This window comes from Mytilus trossulus, chromosome 10 (genome assembly GCF_036588685.1).
Source record: "Mytilus trossulus isolate FHL-02 chromosome 10, PNRI_Mtr1.1.1.hap1, whole genome shotgun sequence".
In the NCBI taxonomy this organism is placed as follows: Eukaryota; Metazoa; Mollusca; class Bivalvia; order Mytilida; family Mytilidae; genus Mytilus; species Mytilus trossulus.
The window spans coordinates 39,016,350-39,037,603 of NC_086382.1; the positions used below are offsets into that span (position 1 = coordinate 39,016,350).

The window sequence follows — 21,254 nt, forward strand, 5'->3', positions numbered from 1 at the left end:
TAGAAAGGAAAATTTGATTGGTCTACCTTTTTGAACTTCCAATGAAACTCTTCGAGATATCGAAAGGAAGTTATTGACAGGACGTGACAGATATTGTTTACAAATGGACGTCTGTTAGCAAAATCAAAGTCAAAGAAGCTCCAATTAACTTTCTCTAATTTAGTTTGTAGCGTACATTTTGATTATAAAACTGAAAATAGATTAGACGCTTTAGGCTTACTTAAAGTGCTTGACAACTCTTATTTATCCAGGCCACGGCTCTGGTATGTTTAATGAAATGTTAAAATTTATACAATAGACGAGTAGTGATCCTTAGTAAATATCTGCGAGGTTTGAGCTGCTTCTTTTCACTAAAGAAAAACTAGTTGAAACTAAATAAAAAATATGTCACATCTGTTTTATGTTCCCTCCGGGGTTTAGTGACATTAAGTTTTACCCTTGTCTTGACCCTTGTCCGTCCGTCCCAGTTGGTTTCTGGTCTTTAACCTTAAGTTTGTATCTACATTTTATATTTAAATGTTATGAAGCTTATATGGGGACGAAGTTCGCTATTACAGTAGAAAAATGAATGAATAAAAATAATAGGGGGAAAAATTCCCAGAAAATTTCATTGTACTAACATGTCTAATGAACTCAAAATCGTTAACTTTTTTTGTTGCTTTTTCTAATTCCCGTATTTTGAGTTCATTAGAAGATTTTTTATTTTTTTAAATGATTTTTCTCCTTCTTCCCCATATTGATTTACCAAAGCACATCAAGTTTGAATTGTAGTAGCCTCACTTTAATCTTTTAGAGTTATGCCCATTCCAAATGGAAACACTGCTGAATTTCCCCATCCGCTCTCTAACTTAAGTCTGCCTCAACTAAATATTATGAAACTTATACACAATATAAAAAAGAAGATGTGGTATGATTGTCAATGAGACAACTATCCACAAAAGACCAAAATGACACAAACATTAACAATTATAGGTCACTGTACGGCCTTCAACAATGAGCAAAGCCCATACTGCATATATAGTCAGCTATAAAAGGCCCCTATAAGACAATACTTATTACCACAAAACTTAGTCACTATTACCATGATTTCTGTTCTTCAGTTACATGTATGTCACATGTACATGTATGTCCTTTTATAACTTTACATGATATATATGCAAGTGAGGCGTCTTATTCCGCATTTATTTTCTATATACATAATGCCATTCTGCAACGACAGCAAAATAAAATAACTGCATGATATAGACTTTTAAGATGTAATAGTATTATTTGGACGATATCACCTAAAAATGATAATTTGCCCCACTGCCAACTCACCACACTTTTTACCAATTTAACCCCACTTTCTACTAACTTGCCCTATTCACGCCATTCTTGTTTTTCTAATTTGCCTCACTAAAAGACATTAGGCATATTAGGCCAAATAAAATTGCATAGTATTGCTGTATACATGTTTTTTGTAATCTTAAAATATTTGTGTCCTACTTGGGACAAATATATGATTATCACAATATATATGGACCATAATTTGCTATTGGGCTCCGTTTCCTATAACTATAGAAAAGTGATAAAATGTGATTTACTGTAAGAAAAGTTGCAACTACATCTAAAGATGCCAGTATTTTTATCAACATACAAGTGTATGCTACTCTTCATTAGAAAAAAAATCAAAATATACAAATTTCAAAGATTCTACAACCGTATTTTTGTGTCGTTTCTCGCGTTACTTTTTGCTTCCGAAGAGCATAACGCTGACTGATTTATAGATAATCGTCACCGGCAAATTCGTAACTTTTGCTTTCAAATAACAAAGAACATTGACCAATAAGAATAGTGAGAAGAAAATGCCGAGAACTATAAGTATTTATGTAGCAGATGTAAGAACAGTGGCGTGATTTTTGTGTCCGATTTCGTAACGCAATTTTTAGATGATGTAATCTGCTTTGTTGTAATAGAATTCTTTAAAACAATATGCAAATATGAACTCTCGCAAGATGTTCAAACAAGTAAATCCGAGATGATTTACATTCTTGTTTTGATCTTCGTAATAATTAAGTAAGAAAATTACGTTGTCGTTATGCGTTACATTTCACACGAAACAGAAGTCCAGTTATTTATTAAAATTGTTTTTGTCCTTAAGTTCTAACCATTTCCGGTCATACGTGAAACATGTGACTAACATGTGATCACGCCATTACGGCTGGATGTACGAAATACTACAATGTAGGTCTAAACATTGTTTTTGTTTCCAACGGGATGTTAGCAAACATAATCTGTAGACTTGTTTCGTCTTGTTTAAAAGAGGAAAATACAATTGTCAAAGAGATTGCGCCGGTGGTCTGTTATTTTTCCTATGTGCATAATGTTACATACGATCCTGTGTGAAAATAAATGCCCAATGACTTGACAAAATCGATTTCATATTTGACAGTCGTTAGAACACACTTCGTTTCCCGATAATGACGTGAAGAGTCCTTGGAAAAATCAATCAAAATTACGTCTCTTATCATTGTACCAATGCTGGTTGGATTGTTATAACTTCAGCAGTAAATATAACTGGATATTTTAGGTGAATAAATATAATTTAATAACAAATACATGTTAATATACCGTTACACTTAGAATGTACAAAGTTGGAATCTTTGTCACAGTTTTTAATTAATATTTTTTATTCATGTTCTGCAAACACTTATCAGAAACGCAATAAACTTGTCAAAGGAGAAGTAAACTTTTACCATGCATGACTTGAAAGGAAGTACTTTATTGATTTTAGCCCACTAAAGTAGGTTAAAATGTGGAAACCATGTAGATTGTGTACAGGTCACAAGTATCACATTGTGCCTATTTTAAAGATTTTAATTCCAAGTTAAAAGTTTTTTTCTTTACTGGAGTTAAAGAATGTTACATTGCCAATGATTTGGAATAAATTGTATATAACTGGAATATCAAAACCAAATATAAATACATTTTTTTTGCTTAAACATCAAGATACAACGATTATGGTATCCTGTATCAATGAAGAAAATATGGAAAATTCTGAATAAATTGTACTAATTGATTTCAAAACAAGCACATATTAAGAAGTTTTATAATACTGTTACATTTAAGATGGATTTTAAGAAAAAGTATACTGTTCAGATTATTTTAAGCAGATTTTGCAATAAAATAAAACTAAAAAAATGCTTTCGGTTTCTTAATGGTTTCCTGTCAGGTTTAAAAAAACTTTAATATAACATTGAAAATAGATTTTAAATATTAACATGAAGCAAGTAACACTAGTAATGGTGTTTATTTATGCCTTTTGAATTATATTGTGCAAAGTAAAGAAAATAAAGATTGGTTTCCTGTTTGGTTTCATGTCACGTAAACGGTGAATCAAAATGTATTATTTTTTTCTCGAAAAACTCATTGTTCCATTCATACTATTCTAACACCAACACAACCCACAAACTAAAAGTTAAAATTTTAGAACTTATAAAAAAGGATACAAAAAGAAACCAAAGGCTGAATACCAAATTATGGTCCATATATGCCTCATGTTTAATTGTTTACCATATATATTGCTTTGCCAGTACATTAACATAGTTAGTCACACTTACATGATAGGAAGTTATTCCAAAGATTGCTGGACATTTTGCAAAGGCCAGTAAAAAATGGTTTTGTCCAGATAATTGTGATATACATTGCTGGCTGGATCAAATACATGAAATAACTCATTCTTTTTCAGTTGCACCATGATCAACTGTAACTATATGCAGACATTTGATAAAAATCCTTGAAATGATAATTAGAAGTGTTTAAACCATTGAAATTTTATTTTAAAATCTTTCTTTAAATTCATGATGGGTCTAATTATTCTTTTGGGAAATGCTTTAAAATATACAATTACCTTTAATTAGCAATGTTTTGACTATAATTAAGATAATAAAAGAATTCCATTTTTTCTCTCCATTGTACAACACAATTAAACTGAATTTTACTGAATACAAATTTATTTGGAAACTTCAACAGTTAGATTGTTAAAATGACAAATATCAAAGAGATCGACATCTGTTTACTGAGATACATGTAAATTATGAAATTTGATTTGAATGGCTGAACAGCTAAGTGAGAAGACTTTTAGAAACTCAGTATGTTGGAGATAAAGGCCCTCATGCTTAACTGGACAAGTCTGAATTACCTGGGACCCACTGGCACTGTGAATATTTTAATATTCGTAGGATACTAATTATTCATGTATAATGTGGGTGAAGTTGAAGCATGAATAATTTTCAAAAACATGCAAGTTTTCAATAGGAAAGGTTGTAAGCAGAATTTGTCAGAACTCATGATATACTGTATATATATGTAAACAAGTCTTCAATTTTTTCTTTCTTTCTCAATACACAAAAATGATATAGAAAATAAATGAACTCAGTAGCTGTAAGAAGACATTCTTCTGACATTTTGCTAAATTTTTGCATTAATTCAGAAGTATAAGCATCATTTCAAGTGATATTTTATTGGTCTGTCTATGATAAAATGGAGCAAAAAAATGGATGACAGCTTTTTACTAAATGCTCAGTAGTGTACATAAAAGGTAAAATCACAAAAATACTGAACTTGGAGGAAAATCAATTTGGAAAGTCCATAATCACATGGCAAAATCAAATAACAAAATGCATCAAAAACAAATGGGCAAGAACCGTCATAATCCTGACTTGGTACAGGCATTTACAAATGTAGAAAAGGTGGATTGAACCTGGTTTTATAGCGCTAAACCTCTCACTTGCATGAAATTTGATAATGATAATGATGCGTAAATTATACAAGGAAAAGCATTGACATTTACAAATGATCAACAGGTGGAGATGAAAATGAGGCCAAGTATGAAACACCTGCATAATGACATTAATGTTATTAAACGGATAGTATATTATATATGTAAACTTCGTAAAATCTAAATGTGTTTGTTTTCAAATGAATATATATTTGAAGTAATCTTTTTATTTTTATCCAGGATTTAATTTATTGACTTAAGTATATTGGAATGTAAACAAGAAATTGTCATTTAGATTATAGAATAAACTTTGCCAATTCAGACACAGAACAAATTTGGAATTTAATGAAAAGGGACATACATTTAAAGATAAAATTATTGTTTTCAATATAAAAGTTTGAAGCCCAAACAAATCCTTAGTATATTATATTTATTTATTTGTTGATAAAAAGTTGAAGTCTGGTGATTATTAAGATTTTCATATCTTTGAGTATGTGCGTAACACCTTTGTAAATTAACTAGAAGAAAATCATTAGAGGTCATGACAGAATCGTGTATGGCGTCAATATCGTTGTAATGGATTAATCCTCTGATCATTTATAATAGATAAACGATCTGATTGTTCACAATTTATGAGCGGAGTTAACCACATATAGCATTTTTCTTCCTTTATTAGAAGTATTTAAAATACAGTTAAACTTCAAACATTGTCCAAATCCATTAAATTGATGTGATTTAATTGTGTACAAATATTTAAGAAATATTGCAAAACAGGAATAGTATTTGAGAATTTTTTACCATTTTTATAACAATGAGAAATTATAATGAGTACAATAATTACAATAAAGGACGAAGACCTAAAACGGCACCTTTAAAAGCAGTGAGTAAAACATTATTTTTATTTTGTATTTTTTCTTAAGAAAACTCATGCATCTATTTTTTTTATTATCATGATTATAGTTCCAAATTGGTAAAATCATCTCATTTTTCGTATTTATAATACTGTATATAGCTACTATGTAGTAATTGAATTGAAATGCATAACTTTCAAAATCATTTTGACTTATGGTTTATTTGACTTGAGATAAAGAAATTCAGTTAATGTGGCCTTCAGACTTGACATAACTTTTATCGCTTTTAAAAACACTTATTGATAATAAAATTGGAAAGAATTTTGGTTGGGTCAGAGTTGATGTTATTCTTACTCTAGGTATGTTTAATGGATGATTATTTCGAGTAACACTATTTTCAAGTCTGCCAGTACAAAAAATTTGATTTCTTGAACTAAAGTCAGAATTTTAAGAAATTCAGTGAACAGTCGATGGCAAGATTGGGAAGTAATGCAGATAATACTGAAATTCAGGTTTGAACTATGCAGACATGTAGACTAGTTAACAGGTTAAATACTTGCCAACTGTGTTGTAAAAATGCATTTTTTTATTAGCAATATGGTCTTCAACATTATAGTAGGGATTTTGTCAAAATTTCAGTGCAAGATAAATTTCTCATTTAATTTTTCAATGACAATGTGCAAAGAAAAATATACTTTCATGTTGCATGTATTAACATTTTAGATACTTTTTGTGTTTAGTTCTATTTTTTGTATAAATATTTGAAAAATAAATCATGAAATTAAATGTCAATATTTTTTGAGAAAACAAAATAACTTTTAAATAAAAAGGAAAATATTTTATCTCTTTTACTTGAAATGTGTTAGAAATGTCAATGCATTTAACTTATTATTTTATGGCACATGTTAAAGATTAAATGCAATGCATTTGTCTTGAAATCATATAATGTAAAAAAAAATGTTAAAGGTAGCTAATACTATATGAAGTTGTTTTCACATTTAACTTGAAATATAGTGTACATGTCTTCATTCTAAAGGGAACGTTTTCAAAATGTATACCAAATAAGGGTTTAAGCATGATTTTGCAGTAAACAGATCTAGACCATAGAAATGTGAAATTGCAGTGTATTGTATGTCAAGGTGTCCAATGTGAAATTGCAATGTATGGCAAGGTGTCCAATGTGAAATTGCAATGTATGTCAAGGTGTCCAATGTGAAACTGCAATGTATGGCAAGGTGTCCAATGTGAAGTTTTGGTATTCATACTCAGCGCTCAGCAAATGTAGTTAACTTTTTTGTTCGAAACCTGCTCTTGCAAGGTGCTCTCATATCAATCTGAAGGCTAGTGGTTCTTTCTTGACACTGTGGCTCCCTCCACCAATAAAACTGTCCACCACCGAATAATGAAAGGTTTAAAAGTGGCATTGAAAAGCAAGAAATCAAGAAATTAAAAACCTCTTGCTCACAAATACTTTATTTTTCTAATAATACAAAGCTGATATATCCTCTAACAAATTGACCCAATGACCTATGTTTTGTTTTAACATAAAATCTTCTGTTTTTGAATTTCTATTGTTTGAAAATTTAATAGAATTCAATTAACAATTGCAATAGATTTGGCGTACATCTTAGGTTTATGTAGTTGTGCATAATAGTCTTAAGATAATTTACCTGGTACTTTCAACAGTATTTTAGGAGGTGGCATATATATGCATAAAAACTTAACTTTATAAGTTATTCAGCAGTCTGCACCGTTAGCCGCGCACTAGACCGATGCCCCAGACTAGTAAAATTTTATTCCAACTTGTAAGTTTTTGAAGAAATTTGTTAAGACCTATAAGAAAAATATTGGAATATTGGTCTTCGGACTAGAAGTTGAAAAAGTTTTTGGTGCAGACTGTTATTGAAACATGCAATATATATATCATTTTGGTAGAAATAATTACATACGTGCCATGCAGTGTATCATTTCAAAAAATAAAAGCAGTATTATACCACAAGTATTATCTAGTAACTCATATTTTGCATAGATAAACCAATTTATTGTATTTTAAAATAATTACTACCAACACTTAAGAACAATAAATCATAGAGTGATAGAACATTGTCACTTTGAGGGGAAAAACACATGGGAATTCCAATAAATCTATTAAAATTTTAATAATTAAATAGATAAAAAAAAGTTCTCACCCTTCAGCAGGGGGTTACAAAATCAGACTAAAGGTATCGTGACAATTGGCCTAATTTGTTTTGTCTTTTATTATTGATATTAATAATTTTTATAATTAGGTGACTTGGCAAATTGTCAGCTCAAATCTTTATCATGTTTATGGCAACATCTAGCTTCTGGCTGTTAACAAGTGGTATATATACACAAAATCATCCATGCTTTGCTATTGTTTGTCCCCCTTTCATAATGATGTTAATTGAATTTAAATTGCTTTGCAAGCAATAGAAATTTTATATAAATATCAAATAATATATATATCATCATAGTTTTCAATATACCTTTCCCAAATTATTTACACTATTAAACATAGTTTCGAGTTTCATTTCACAAATTGAATATAATTTTATTCAGGTATACCTTGTATACACAATTTCAAATTGCAGCATATAGATAGAGATATATTTTTACAGTGTAGAGATTAGTCTTTAGAAATAAGAAAATATATGCTTTTCTAGTTTATATCCGTTTTTGAATTAATTTTACAGTGTGGAATGTATAGTTCTTTAGTCAAAGTGTTGGATTTATAAGTGGTCCTTTAACAAATTATCTAAATAAAATTCAGCATGACTTTTGAAAGTGTAAGTATTTTCCTCAAACTATTGTTTAGATTACAGTCTGTGCCAAACTGTATAAGGGTTTGTCTGACCGAAAAAGGAATTTGAATTTTTCTACTATATATTTAACCAAATATTCCCAAAAATCCTGTCTGACCAAATGACTTTTTGTCTGACATTTTGTTGGTCAGACAGAGTTTGGGATACATTGAGATTATACATTTACATTTACAATTTCAGTCAGTGTTGCCTTCAAATTGGAATCAAAAGAGATTTATTTTTAAAGAGTCAGTATTCATTCATCCTAAGGCGTCCTCTATGATTGTTCCGATTTTTTTGAACAGTCAAACTTTTTGTTATGATATATTCTAGGTCTTTTCTGACTTATTTTGAATCCTGTGCTTACTGAACATGTTATATTTTCATTATCATAAGATTGCCAATATGAGAGTGTTACATTAGGGTCATGACTGCACATGTGTCTGTTAAGGTAATTTCTGGAATCATGTCTTTCACCGGAAAAGATCATCAATTTTGCACTCCTTTATGACATCATTTACCAGATAGCAGGCGCGTCTGTATCCCTGCTCTATTAAAAGTTTTCAGCACTCTCAAAATTGTCATTCTGTAGGGTAGTGCTATTGAAATAATTAACGTTCCGTAAGTACATAATCATGATTGCCGTATGACTGATATTTCCCTAATATTTTGTGCAGTATAAAATAAGACTTTTTCACCCTTAATGCTTGATCAACATGTGTTGGAAATTTCTATTCATATATTTTTGTCACGTGGTGATGGAAGTCACATGACAGATTTGTCTGAAAAATGAATCCTGGATCTGCCTATTGCAATATATAATCTTTTTACTCATCTTTATATGTACAAACCAGTATTTTGTTTTACCCTTAATGACAACACTATGAGACCCTCATGGGCTGTCAAGACAGTAAATACCCCCTTTAGCATGAAGCACCCTATAAAATAAATGAAACTGAATCTTAGGATATGTATATTTATTTATTTATTTTTAGCCAATCTTTAATTCATTTCACATATCAAAATGTACATTGTAGTATTTTACTTATCATGAATTAAGTTTGATAAAACTTTACCACCGTTATTACGGGCCTTAAATACCTCTGGCTCACAAATATTTTATTTTTCTAATAATACAAAGCTGATAATAATGATTCCTCTAAACAAATTGACCCAATGACCTCTGTTTTGTTTTAACACAAAATCTTCTGTTTTGAATTTCTATTGTTTGAAAATTTAATAGAATTCAATAAACAATTGCAATAGATTTGGTGTAGGTTGATGTAGGTGTGTATAATCTTAATATTTGTTTATTTAATTACCACAAATCCTAATTAGGATAAATGCTTAAATGATTCAGCATTTTAAATGTTTTTGTGTACATTTTTTTAAATGCTTGAATCTTAACAATCTTGTATTTGTTTGATTAAAGATAGAAATCAAAGATCGTTAACTTAATATTCAAATTGCATTTTTGTTCAGGTTTTGAATAATTTGAATTCTGATGGATTTTTAGTGCAAAATGATACAAGTAAGATGATATTTTATATTCAATATTAAGTTTTGTAATTAGATCATTCTTTTTAAGTCAGAAAACCAGATCCCATCTAGAAATTATATGCACAACAGATCTTTTTAATGAGGAATTTTTCAGAAATTATATCTGTGAACAAACTTGAGTTGAGCACTCAAAAGCTTGTTTAACCCCACCACATACATGTAATCTTTGGGGACCTTTTATAACTGACTATAAGTTACTGGTGTTTTTCATTATTGAAGGCTGTGCAGTGACCTATTGTTGTCTTAATGGTAATTGTACCACATTTTATTTTAATAAAGTCACATATAATTGAAAAAAAAAAAAGAATATGGCAATTTTGCACCTGTCCCAAGTCAGGAGCCTCTAGCCTGTGTTAGTCTTTTATTATTTTTAATTTTAGTTTCTTGTGTACAATTTGGAGTTAAGTATGGCGTTCATTATCACTGAACTAGTATATATATTTGTTTAGGGGACAGCTGAAGGACTCCTCTGAGTGCAGGAATTTCTCGCTGCATTGAAGACCTGTTGGTGACCTTCTGGTGTTGTCTGCTCTATGGTCGGGTTGTTGTCTCTTTGACACATTCGCCATTTCCATTCTCAAATTTATTAGATTTTTTTTACATGACTTCATAAAAAAATGCACACATGAACACAATTTGAAAAAACGAAAGAGCATGCTAATATTGCTGTTTATCATTTCACAGGCCTTCAACACTAATCAAATGCTCTTTCACCTCTTTGAAAGTACTTAGGACTGCCATCGGAAGTGACTATTAAATATAATTTGGTATTGAAAAAGATAAATATGTGATTTAAAACTAACTGGAAGTTTTTTTTTAGGAAAATATGCAGCTTAAAGAACTTGCAGCAAAAACACCTGTGGATTTTTTAAACACATTTCCGAATTTTGTACAGACAATTCTTTCTTACCATTTATAAAAAATATTTTGTGACATCCTTGTATTTTCTTTTTAATGCAGGGTAATTATGATGTAATTGATTCGCCGATGACCAAGGTGATTGAGCGTGACTGTGGGTTAATCCCTATGATGAATGGACACGGTAAAGAAGCAGGGCTTGTCCCCCTAAGTAAGGAGGAAAGTCAGAAGGAAGATGAGATGACCAAAAGATTACACGTTCTTCAGGAAGAAAGTTTAGAGCCGTTAAAAGAAGACTTGTCAGAATGGCTTGCAAAAACATTAAGTAAGTTAAGCATATATATATATGAAGTACAAATGGTGACAGCAGTGTTTAACATGCAATGGTCATTTCCTTTGATTTGATTTTACCTCAAACTTGTGTCCTTGTTTGAATTGTTTCAGTATTTGTCTTGTTAAGTTCTATTATTAAGCTTACAGGTACTAAGCTTACAACAGCTATCTTTATATAGATGTATGTTGTAAAGTTTTTTATCTATTGTTTTCAGAATTATTCATTGGGTGTCTATTTTAAGTAATGTTGGAATGTGAGGTATAGTTTGTCCTTGATCCTATCTTTTCTTGTTCAGAAATTTGTAATTAAGGTTGATTTTTTTTAAAATATTTTAATTAAGCTTAATTAATTAATTTGGCACCAGTTTTATTGAATAAGCAAATTGATTGATTATTTGTGAATAGAAGATTTTGATGAGATTACAAGCAGAGTATAGGAAAAGAAATAATAAACTTGACCTATTATTACATGTTTATACTAGGTTACTACAGGTTCAGAAATATTCAGAAGAGTTTTAAAAATTGGCAATGAAATTCTCTTTCACTCACATTGCAAAGCCTACAAAGGAATCTCATTTCCTAATCTCCTGTCTTACCTAAGTACATTTGTACATGTATTTACAAAATTGTAATTGTAAATTGGAACAACCCCCCCTTTTTTTTTGATAATCAATGCATATGAATGGGGACATATATTGGAACCCCCCATTTAACATGGGTTGGGAAACCCCTTAAAAAATGGATGAATCCGCCCTTGATACTGTGAATTCATTTATTTTCCTGGGTACCAATTTTGGTGGATTGCAGAAAACTTGCCTTTCCATGGATATGTAATTTCATGGTTTTTCCAAAGTCTGCCTACAACCTGATAGAAAATTTGTAATTCATTGAACATTTAAATTCGCGGTTCACGTGTACCCATGAAAAACATGAAAATTGGTATCCAACAAATAATAATAAATCTACAGCAGTACTTTAACATCAAACACTGTGATTTGTTAAAAACTTCAACAAAGGACCTCTTGATACATGGAATAGCTATAAGAAGAAGATACCAAAATGTATTTTCAAAAAAATATTTTTTTTTATAAATAAATAGATATCTGTTATAACAGTGAAATTTACAAGAAAGTTAATAATATCTTGTTTGTCAACAAGACCTGAAGTAGGAGTTCACTTAAAATATATTTTCAAATAAATAAATATTTTTATACAAATGTAATTACATAGAAATCTGTTATAACAGTGAAATTTACAAGAAAGTTAATAATATCTTGTTTGTCAACAAGACCTAAAGTAGGAGTTTCACTTACATATATACATTTATTTTGTATTCAAATTGAACATTTTGTATTGATTGATAATTACATGCTTATGAAGACAGGTAATCTCTTTAACACATCAAAATTATTGTCAAACCTCTTTCAAAATGCACTACAATGCACTATGTAGACCTCCAAGTTTTTTCTGGCTGTTGGTATAAGCGTGTCCAGCAGAAGTCCAATAATGAATACCCAATGTCGTGACATTTGGTGACGAGTGTTTAGAGTTTGGTGACATTTTATGATAAGCATCTGACACCTGTTTATTGATGATCTGATACCAAGTTATATTAATTGTAAACAATATGGACTGTCCGTGTTATCAGACTGAGTGGGGGGTTGCCGCCTGCCAGAGTTGTATCATTTTACCGCTAATAGTATCTATTTTCGGAAGATTTTATATATCATCTTTTTAAAAAAGCTCTTAAACCTGAAGTAGTTTTTGTTCATGTTGTTTAACATATCAGTGTTGTTTTATTGTTTTCTTTCTCACAGAAAACCTCAAGTTGAAAGATTTTTAGTAAGATAAATAACCATTATAAAATACATGAAGTAAGAAGATGTGGTTTGTCTAGATTGCCAACCCCCGACCAGAAACTAAAAATTCAAACAAGAAAACAAACGGTCTCATTTATTAACATTACAGTGAATTAAAAAATAAATATGAAATATAGCAACAATGATAACTGCTGAATTACAGGCTCTTGGATTGGGATAGGCACAACCAAAAAGTTGTTGATGTATACATATTTGTAGGCACCCAACCCTATCCTTCATCTTAGACATGGGTGTAACAGCACAACATAAGAACAAACTATAAAAGTTGGGGGAAAAGGGCTTAACTCATCAGATCATTACAAAGCACAAAAAAACAACTAACAAAAACATCACTCAGTCTTAGTATTTAATTGATTGATTGATTGTTTGTTGCTTTACGCCGCATTAGCACAAAAAGGCTATATCAAGTGAGAGCTAATTCATCATAGTATTTAATAGATGTTCAGATATATTTTTGTGTATAATTTTAGATATAGACATAACAGCAGATATATTTTTGTGATATAATTTTAGATATAGACATAACAGCAGATATATTTTTGTATATAATTTTAGATATAGATATAACAGCAGAGACATTTATGGATGTATTAGACAATGGTGTATGCTTATGTAAGCTAGCTCAAGTTATACAGCAGAAAGCCCAGGAATGTGTGGCCAACGGTACATGTACAGAGGTAAAAAGAATTATAATCATAAATGGTCAATGCAAATTATGTATACAGGACACATTTTTATAACCCTACAAAATTGTCATCAAAGTTTCCTCAGTGCCAGACCTTCAAGTGTAGTTAAGATTGTTAAAAACCTACCCAAAGGTTGAAACAAAGGGTAGGTAGGTAGGCATTATCTTTTTTTCTCGACAAAGAGAAATTAAACTTTCAAATGCTTTTTAGAACCCTTGCCTATCTGATAAAAAAACAAACTTTTTCACATCAGGGCAATAGAAGATTTTGAGAAGGCAGCTATTTTTGGGGTATTTAGGGTTAATGCAAATAATCTATTCTATGGCCTCAGCATTTATTGCATTGCAAGTTTATGGAACTCTTGAAAATTAAAGCAAAATTCACTTTAAATTACTTATATTTGTGGAATACTTATTTTGATGGATTCTATGGGTATATGTTAATTACAAATTTAAATGTCCATCCAAGTACACATTTTCTAGAGTTCTGAATGACAAATTTTGCTTTATTAGATATAAGAAGATGTGGTATGAGTGCCAATGAGACAACTTTTCATCCTAGTCACAATTAGAAAAATGTAAACTATTATAGGTCAAAGTATAGTCCTTAACTTGGAGCGCATGCACTGGCTCACAACGAACAGCAAGCTGAAAAATGAAAATGACTAGTGTAAAACCATTCATACAGGAACACCAACGCTTTTATCTATATAAAAAAATGAGAATCGAGAAACACTTATATGAACCACACAACCAGACTACAACCACTTAACCATGAATGTAATTTTCACAAAAATACTATATTTTCTGAATCCACAAATTAGTTCCAATAAAAGAATATGATGAATCAATATATTAAACTATAACAATGAACTAGCACTTGGAGAAGACATTACTAAGTTGAAAAACTTGTGTCTAATTCATTTGTCATTTTTTAACAATAAATATGTACCCTTTCCTCCATAGTGACACCTTTTGACGCCACCCTCTTTACTCCATAATGACGCCTTTTGACCCTTGTGTAGTGCCTCAGTTGAAATGTCTTGCCTACAAAAAATCTGACTTAATAAAATTTGTATCTAATATTAAAAAGGATATTCATGAGAATATCTGACTGGAATTTCATTGATAAAATATTCGTTTTCACAATGCATTAATACTTTAAACCTGACGAATTTAAAAAAAAAATCATATGTGAATCAAGTGTGTATAAAAATAATTTCATGTAAGAAAGGGTTAAACTAATGAAACAGCAAATACAACATTTTATATCATTTATTTTATTATTAAAACATGTAGAGGTAGCTTTACATTTTAAATATGAGCCTTTGAGGTATACAAAAATAATATAAATAAGATATTGGTTACAAAATTTTGCTAATGTGAACAATAATGTTTAAATAGAAAGTTTTTGTTATTTTCTTTGTAGTCTATTCCCCTCAAAGGTCCCAGATGTAAAAACAATGCTCCTTCAGGGAGTTGGTTTGCCAGAGATAATGCAGCTAATTTCTTGACATGGTGTAATTCTCATGGAATGAAACAGGAATCTATGTTTGAAACAGAATATCTAGGTAAAATAAAAGACACATAGCATATTCTGCTATATTATAGAAATCTCTTACATACATAAAGCTATTCCTTATGTTTTGAACATGTAACCATTGGAATTGGCTGTTTCTAATAATAGCAATATAAAACTCATGGAAACAATCTGAATTAAAAATTGAAAGACTGAATTAATTTAGCAACTAAACATTTTAAACTTATTTTTTCACAGAAATATTGCTCTATTTTCTATTGTTTACTCTATTTTCATTAACTTATTATTTAGTTTTCAAAAATAAAATTGATAATAACTTGACATTTTATATTTACTTAAACACTTATGTTTTGTCATTTTGTTTTATCACCTTCTAAGCTTTACAGAAATATATTTTGTAGCTGACTTTTACGACAAGAAAGAAATAGTTTTCTTATGTCAATAAAAATTATAATATGGATTATTTCTTTTATACCATTAAAAATACAATTAATAATGAAAAACTTTTCAGCCTTTCCTCAAAAGTGGTAAGATATTTATAATGATGAAAGAGTGTACAGAATTATTAGGTTTACACATATTTGTATCTATTTATATGTTATACACCATGTACGGTAGAATTTTGTTGGAATGCACAAGGTACATTGGTTTATGTACTTGATATTTATTTCTAATGCTTTGTGCTGCTATTAGTTTGAGAAACAAAGATTGGAGATGACAATTTTTAACTCGAAAGAGGTTATTTTTTACACAATTGCTATCAATTTTTTATCAAATGAAGATATCAGTACTAAAACATCAGGTGTAAATTGATTATTTAGACATCTGTGGTAAATTATTAACTAATTATTTTTATGTGTACATGTGTGTGTGTACAGAATGGTATTGTTGCATTAAGGTAGCACATTATTATAGGTTATTATAGCTGGGTTGAAGATGTGGCATGCATATAATGTTCAAGTTAATTTTGACTGAATTAGACATGCATGGAATTTTTTGAAACAACACATAGAATATAGGGAGAAAATTTCAGAGCTTAATTATAAATAACACATTTTGTATATGGGTTATACATTTGGTAGGTATTCACTGTGTGAATAGAGAGAAAACTAAAAGATTAAATTTGGATTAAAATTTGACAAAATATTTTAAAAAAAATCCATTTAAAAAACTAATTTATAGCAAAAAAAGAGATCATTTAAAAAAACAGAAAAAAAGAATTATTGTGTATTCCTTTAAAAGAATCTTCAATTATCTCCCTTATACAACAAAGTTTCAAATTGAATCATTTATTTTAAAGAGAAATCTGTTTTTGTAGATAAATACATGTATCACATAATGATCTTTTAAATGAAAGTCAGTTGCTTTGCTGCATAAATTTTACTTATTTCATAAATAATTATGAAAGAGTATTTGCTGGTATTTGCAATTCAAGAAATACCACCATAAAATTGAGAATGGAAATGGGGAATGTGTCAAAGTGACAACAACCCGACCAAATAAAAAAAACAACAGCATTCAAATGTTTATTGTTACAAGTTTATCGTAAATACAAACTGATCATACAACACAAATATAAAAAGTTAAAGTTGATATCAAGTAATATTGTATGTTATTTACATTTCAGTATCACAAACAGACCAGAAATCAGTTATCAACTGTTTATTGGAAGTAGCCAGACTTGGTTATAAGTTTGGACTGGAACCTCCTAATATTATCAAGATGGAAACAGAGATAGAAGAGGAAGAGGAAGAGATACCAGTCAGTAAACCGGTAGAGATTGTCCGACCTTTGTCTAATAAGGGGCCTAACCTGGATGCTGAGGTATTGCTACTTAACAAGGGAAATAATGCTATTGTAAAATTCAGAAATTATTGTGTGTATTTATTGTTGCGATTTTTGTCATTTTAACTTCAATGACATTTTAATTTTTACTATTTTGAGAAAAAACGCTGTTCAATTCATAAAAAAATATTTCAAAATGCGATTTTGAATTATTGCGCTTTTCGCAATAATAAACACCTCCCAATAATTTCTGAATTTACTGTATACTGATTTTGAGCTATTTAATCAGGGGAAGTAATTTTAATCAAGGGAGTTAATTCTCTGTTATTTTGTGTGCTATGGTTCACCTTTTGTTGTATGTTTATTAGAACACTGTCTTTCAGATTAACAGAAATGAGCAGATATTTGAGAATCATAAAAGCATGGGATGATTTGTTTTGTGTTGTGATTTTAACTCCAATCTAATTTCAGCTTGAAAATATGAATTTGATTGATGTTCTGACATAATTTTCTTGAATATTTCATTAATTATTCTTTAAATGTGTTGTCCTGACTGCATGGAAATTAGCCACCTCTATTTTAAACAAATAACAATCTATCAATCTTTACATATCAGTATATCTTTTAGCCTTCAGGATTGTGTTTAATCATTCAAGTTAATGATATATAAATAAGTCTAAAAATTAAATATAAACTCATTGATTATTGTTTACAAATCAACAACTTCTTATAAATTATCTGCTGCCTGCAGAAAAACACGTTCTAGGCAATTTTCTTTTGGCTTTATAGGATTTTGATCAGATTTTCATTATTTTACAAATGCTTATTTTGAACAGGTTGATTTACTAAGGAACACTAAGCCTTCATCTAGATAAAGAAGTTCATGAAGTTTGGCCATAAAACTTTACTCACTACTCAGGAGTACAAAATAAGTGCTCAAAGCAAAGCATCCCAAATTTTGATTGGTTGAATTCACAGTCTAAAAGCAATTATCATACTCCAAAATTTTATCACCTCAAGACCTGTTTCATTTTTTTTTGAATAGATGTTAAAGTTTCTTTATGATTACTCTACAATTAGTTCATATGCAAGTGTTAATTAATCAAAGATGTATGGTGACCTTATACTGTGTAAGGATGAAGAAGAAATAAAAAAAAACATACATATAAAACAGTTAACATAATATCATTGTTAATTTTGCAGATTCAGCGCATTGCATTTAACTGTAAATGTCATCAGTATATAAAGAAGTTAGGAGATGGAAAATATGCTATCTTTGGCAAAGTTGTACATATCAGGGTAAGTAAACCAAGAAGATTAGACAAAATGACCAACAAGAACAACATGTAACTGTTCAACATCCCCAATTCTTTCTTCAATATATTTCTTTATATGAATAACATTTTAAGAAGGATCACTTCCCAATCTTAACTAAAAGGTTTGTGACTTTTTTAATATGAAGCACCTGTCTAATAAACAATGGACAGTCTACTTGGTTCTATTGATTATTGAAATTGAAATTTCAAATTCTGTGAAAAAGAGACATACAGATTATGAAACATTGAAGGACTGTTTTAAAATTTATCATAGTTGTTGGAATCGGAGGTACTGATATTATGCTGTTGTGTGTGATTTTTTGTTTTTTTTAGAATTTTGTAAGAATTGCAAGCAAAATTAAAACTTTATGTCATGCATAGTTGGGATGTGATCAAAATTGCCTCTCACCTTATTTTTACTCTTTTTCCCTGTCTTTCTATTCATGGTATGCAGTAAAGACTTACAGACTTACAACACAAAAACTAATGATTGACTTACAAGCAAATTCCCTTCTCTATAATAATCAATCAGAAACTGATATGCATATCAAAATTATAGTATTATTCCACATGTTCAAAACGTGAACTCTTAATATTTCAGTTTTTACAGAATCGACATATTATGGTACGGGTAGGTGGTGGATGGGATACATTAGAGAACTACCTGGAGCATCACATTCCAAAACAAGTGTTTGAGCACCGTCGGGACATCCACGGAGAACCGAAAAATGATGTAAATAAATATTTGTATTTCAAGTCACAGTACAGATCAACATCGTCAGTTTCATGATATTTTTTATTGTTAAATTTGTTTATATGATGTTAATGTTGTTTATTTACTATGCAATACATTTGTTTACTTGTTAATTAGACATTTGTGAATGTTAACGAGTTGTTAATTCAGAAATGAAGTTTATAATGTGATCTTAATATTCCTGTTATTAATTTGAGGAACTCTAGGCCATACCAAAATGATTTTTTATTGTTTTATGAGGATTGTTTTTTTCACAACTGTTATTTATAAATGTGATAAACAAATACAACTTTTCAGTTAAAATTAATGGAATTTTTTTTTCCAAAATAAAAAAAATTATAGAAGACTTAAGCTTCTTAAGGGCCTTTTAGTGAAAGTTAATAATTTAGTATCTAAAAAAAATCAGATTTTATTTTTAAATGTGAGTACAGTTTTTACAGTTGACTCAAAAGAATTTTCAAAAAAAACAAATCAGAAATTTGCCTAAATACACAGCCTCAAATTACAAAGAACAAAATAATTTTGGTGTGGCTTTTGTGAAATTTTCATTGGTGATTTAGGGTTGTGATTTTGCCTTCCGTCCTTTTGATTCAGCGCTTTTTTCCATCATATCATTTATTTGCAAAAAATCATCCTAATTTAGGTCTAAGTTTTTTTTCTGAAAATAAAACTTTTTCTAAATTAATATCAAACTATTGCATGTTTTAGATCTAAAACCCCACTGATTTTAGCAAGCCATTAATTTTTGTATAAATTGCGAGAGGACAAATAACTTGAATGTAAATTGGTGTGAAAATTCTATACATGGATCTTTCCTTGTCTACTTGCATCAAATAGATTTGAAAAGCAACGACTCTTGCTAGAAAGGGCTAAACTAAAAATTTACTCTCAGTGAATGAAAATAAGTTGCTGGACAGCATATTAATTCTAAAAAGGAACCAATTGTTGAAATATTGATCTTTACAAGATGTTCTCAGGGTGGTTTTTTTTCTTAACTACTATGATGTACTTGTTCATTTACACTAATTTACACAATTTTGTAGACACAAGAAAAATTAAAAGATTTTTAGTATTTTCTGATTTAACTATGCTCTGCTGCAATTGAGGAAGGAAATAATGATTGTTTTCTGATTTTAAAGATGTATAAAAGTTTTTTTTTATGATTTGTATATTTCATTGATTTCATCATTTTCATACAATTCTGACTTTCAAACTGATCATCAGTATTATTTAATTGTGCCGTCCACATTGTTTACATCTTAAATTCTGTTGATTTTATTTTTGGTTTATATATAATCCTGCTGAAAATATGTTTTTTTTTTTTTTTTACTTGTTTATGTCTCATGAAGATTTTACATATAGTATTTGTGAGTTGACATAAAATTATATAATTTAGTCTCAGTGCCTGTAATTTTCAATTGAAAGAAATCTTGATGTGTGTTTTTCTCTCAGGTAGAAGTTTCATTAATATGTGCACTTTATCTTGTTTCATGCATATTATAACATATTATTCAATGAACATTCTTCCTAGAATGTCAGATATTTTTTATCAGGGTAAACCTATATCTTGCCTGAGTAAATGACATTATACTGTGGATTCATTATTATCTGTTGGATACAATTTTCGTGGATTATACAGATGAACCATGACATTACTGTTCCAAGATAATGCTCATGCTTGAGATGAAATGAATCAGTTAAAACAAGGGTACCTTGCCATTTATGCAAATAACTGAAGCAAGCCTTAATTTATGGGTTTTTTTCATAGACATACCTGTTTGAAGCATAGCTAGTGTGTAGTTCCTTTAGATGTGTTGTAATACTTACTTGAAAAGGGATTATAGGCAAGATAATAAATAAATTGCTCAAGTTTATTTTTGTTGATATCAATAGTGTTAAAAGGCATTGACAATTATAGTATAACAATTGTTTGTGTACAAACTTTGAAGTTGTTAAAGTTATCTTGTACATTTAAGATTGAATTCATTTAGAAAGAAATTTTACTCATTAGTAATTAGACATCAAAAGCACTATGAAATATCATTAGAAAAATCAAAAAGTTTCTGTAGAAAATTTATATTAAAAGTGTTTTTTATCTAGCTGGAATAATA

The 21,254-nt window shown here is 29.5% G+C and overlaps 1 protein-coding gene across 2 annotated transcripts; it reads left to right on the forward strand.

The window, feature by feature from the left end:
• Positions 1-66: 66 nt before the first annotated feature.
• On the forward strand, positions 67-20,155 carry LOC134687320 (growth arrest-specific protein 2-like). Of its 2 annotated transcripts, none has more exons than XM_063547523.1 (7): positions 67-263; positions 10,953-11,175; positions 13,619-13,740; positions 15,178-15,319; positions 16,916-17,112; positions 18,277-18,372; positions 18,991-20,155. In XM_063547523.1, exons 2-7 carry the CDS (start codon positions 10,980-10,982, stop codon positions 19,177-19,179), a joined length of 942 nt encoding a protein of 313 aa, XP_063403593.1. In that variant the 5' UTR covers positions 67-263; positions 10,953-10,979; the 3' UTR covers positions 19,180-20,155. The 2 variants fall into 2 exon arrangements, with proteins under 2 accessions (XP_063403593.1, XP_063403592.1); XM_063547522.1 differs by lacking the exon at positions 67-263 and adding an exon at positions 5,424-5,639.
• Positions 20,156-21,254: the final 1,099 nt, after the last annotated feature.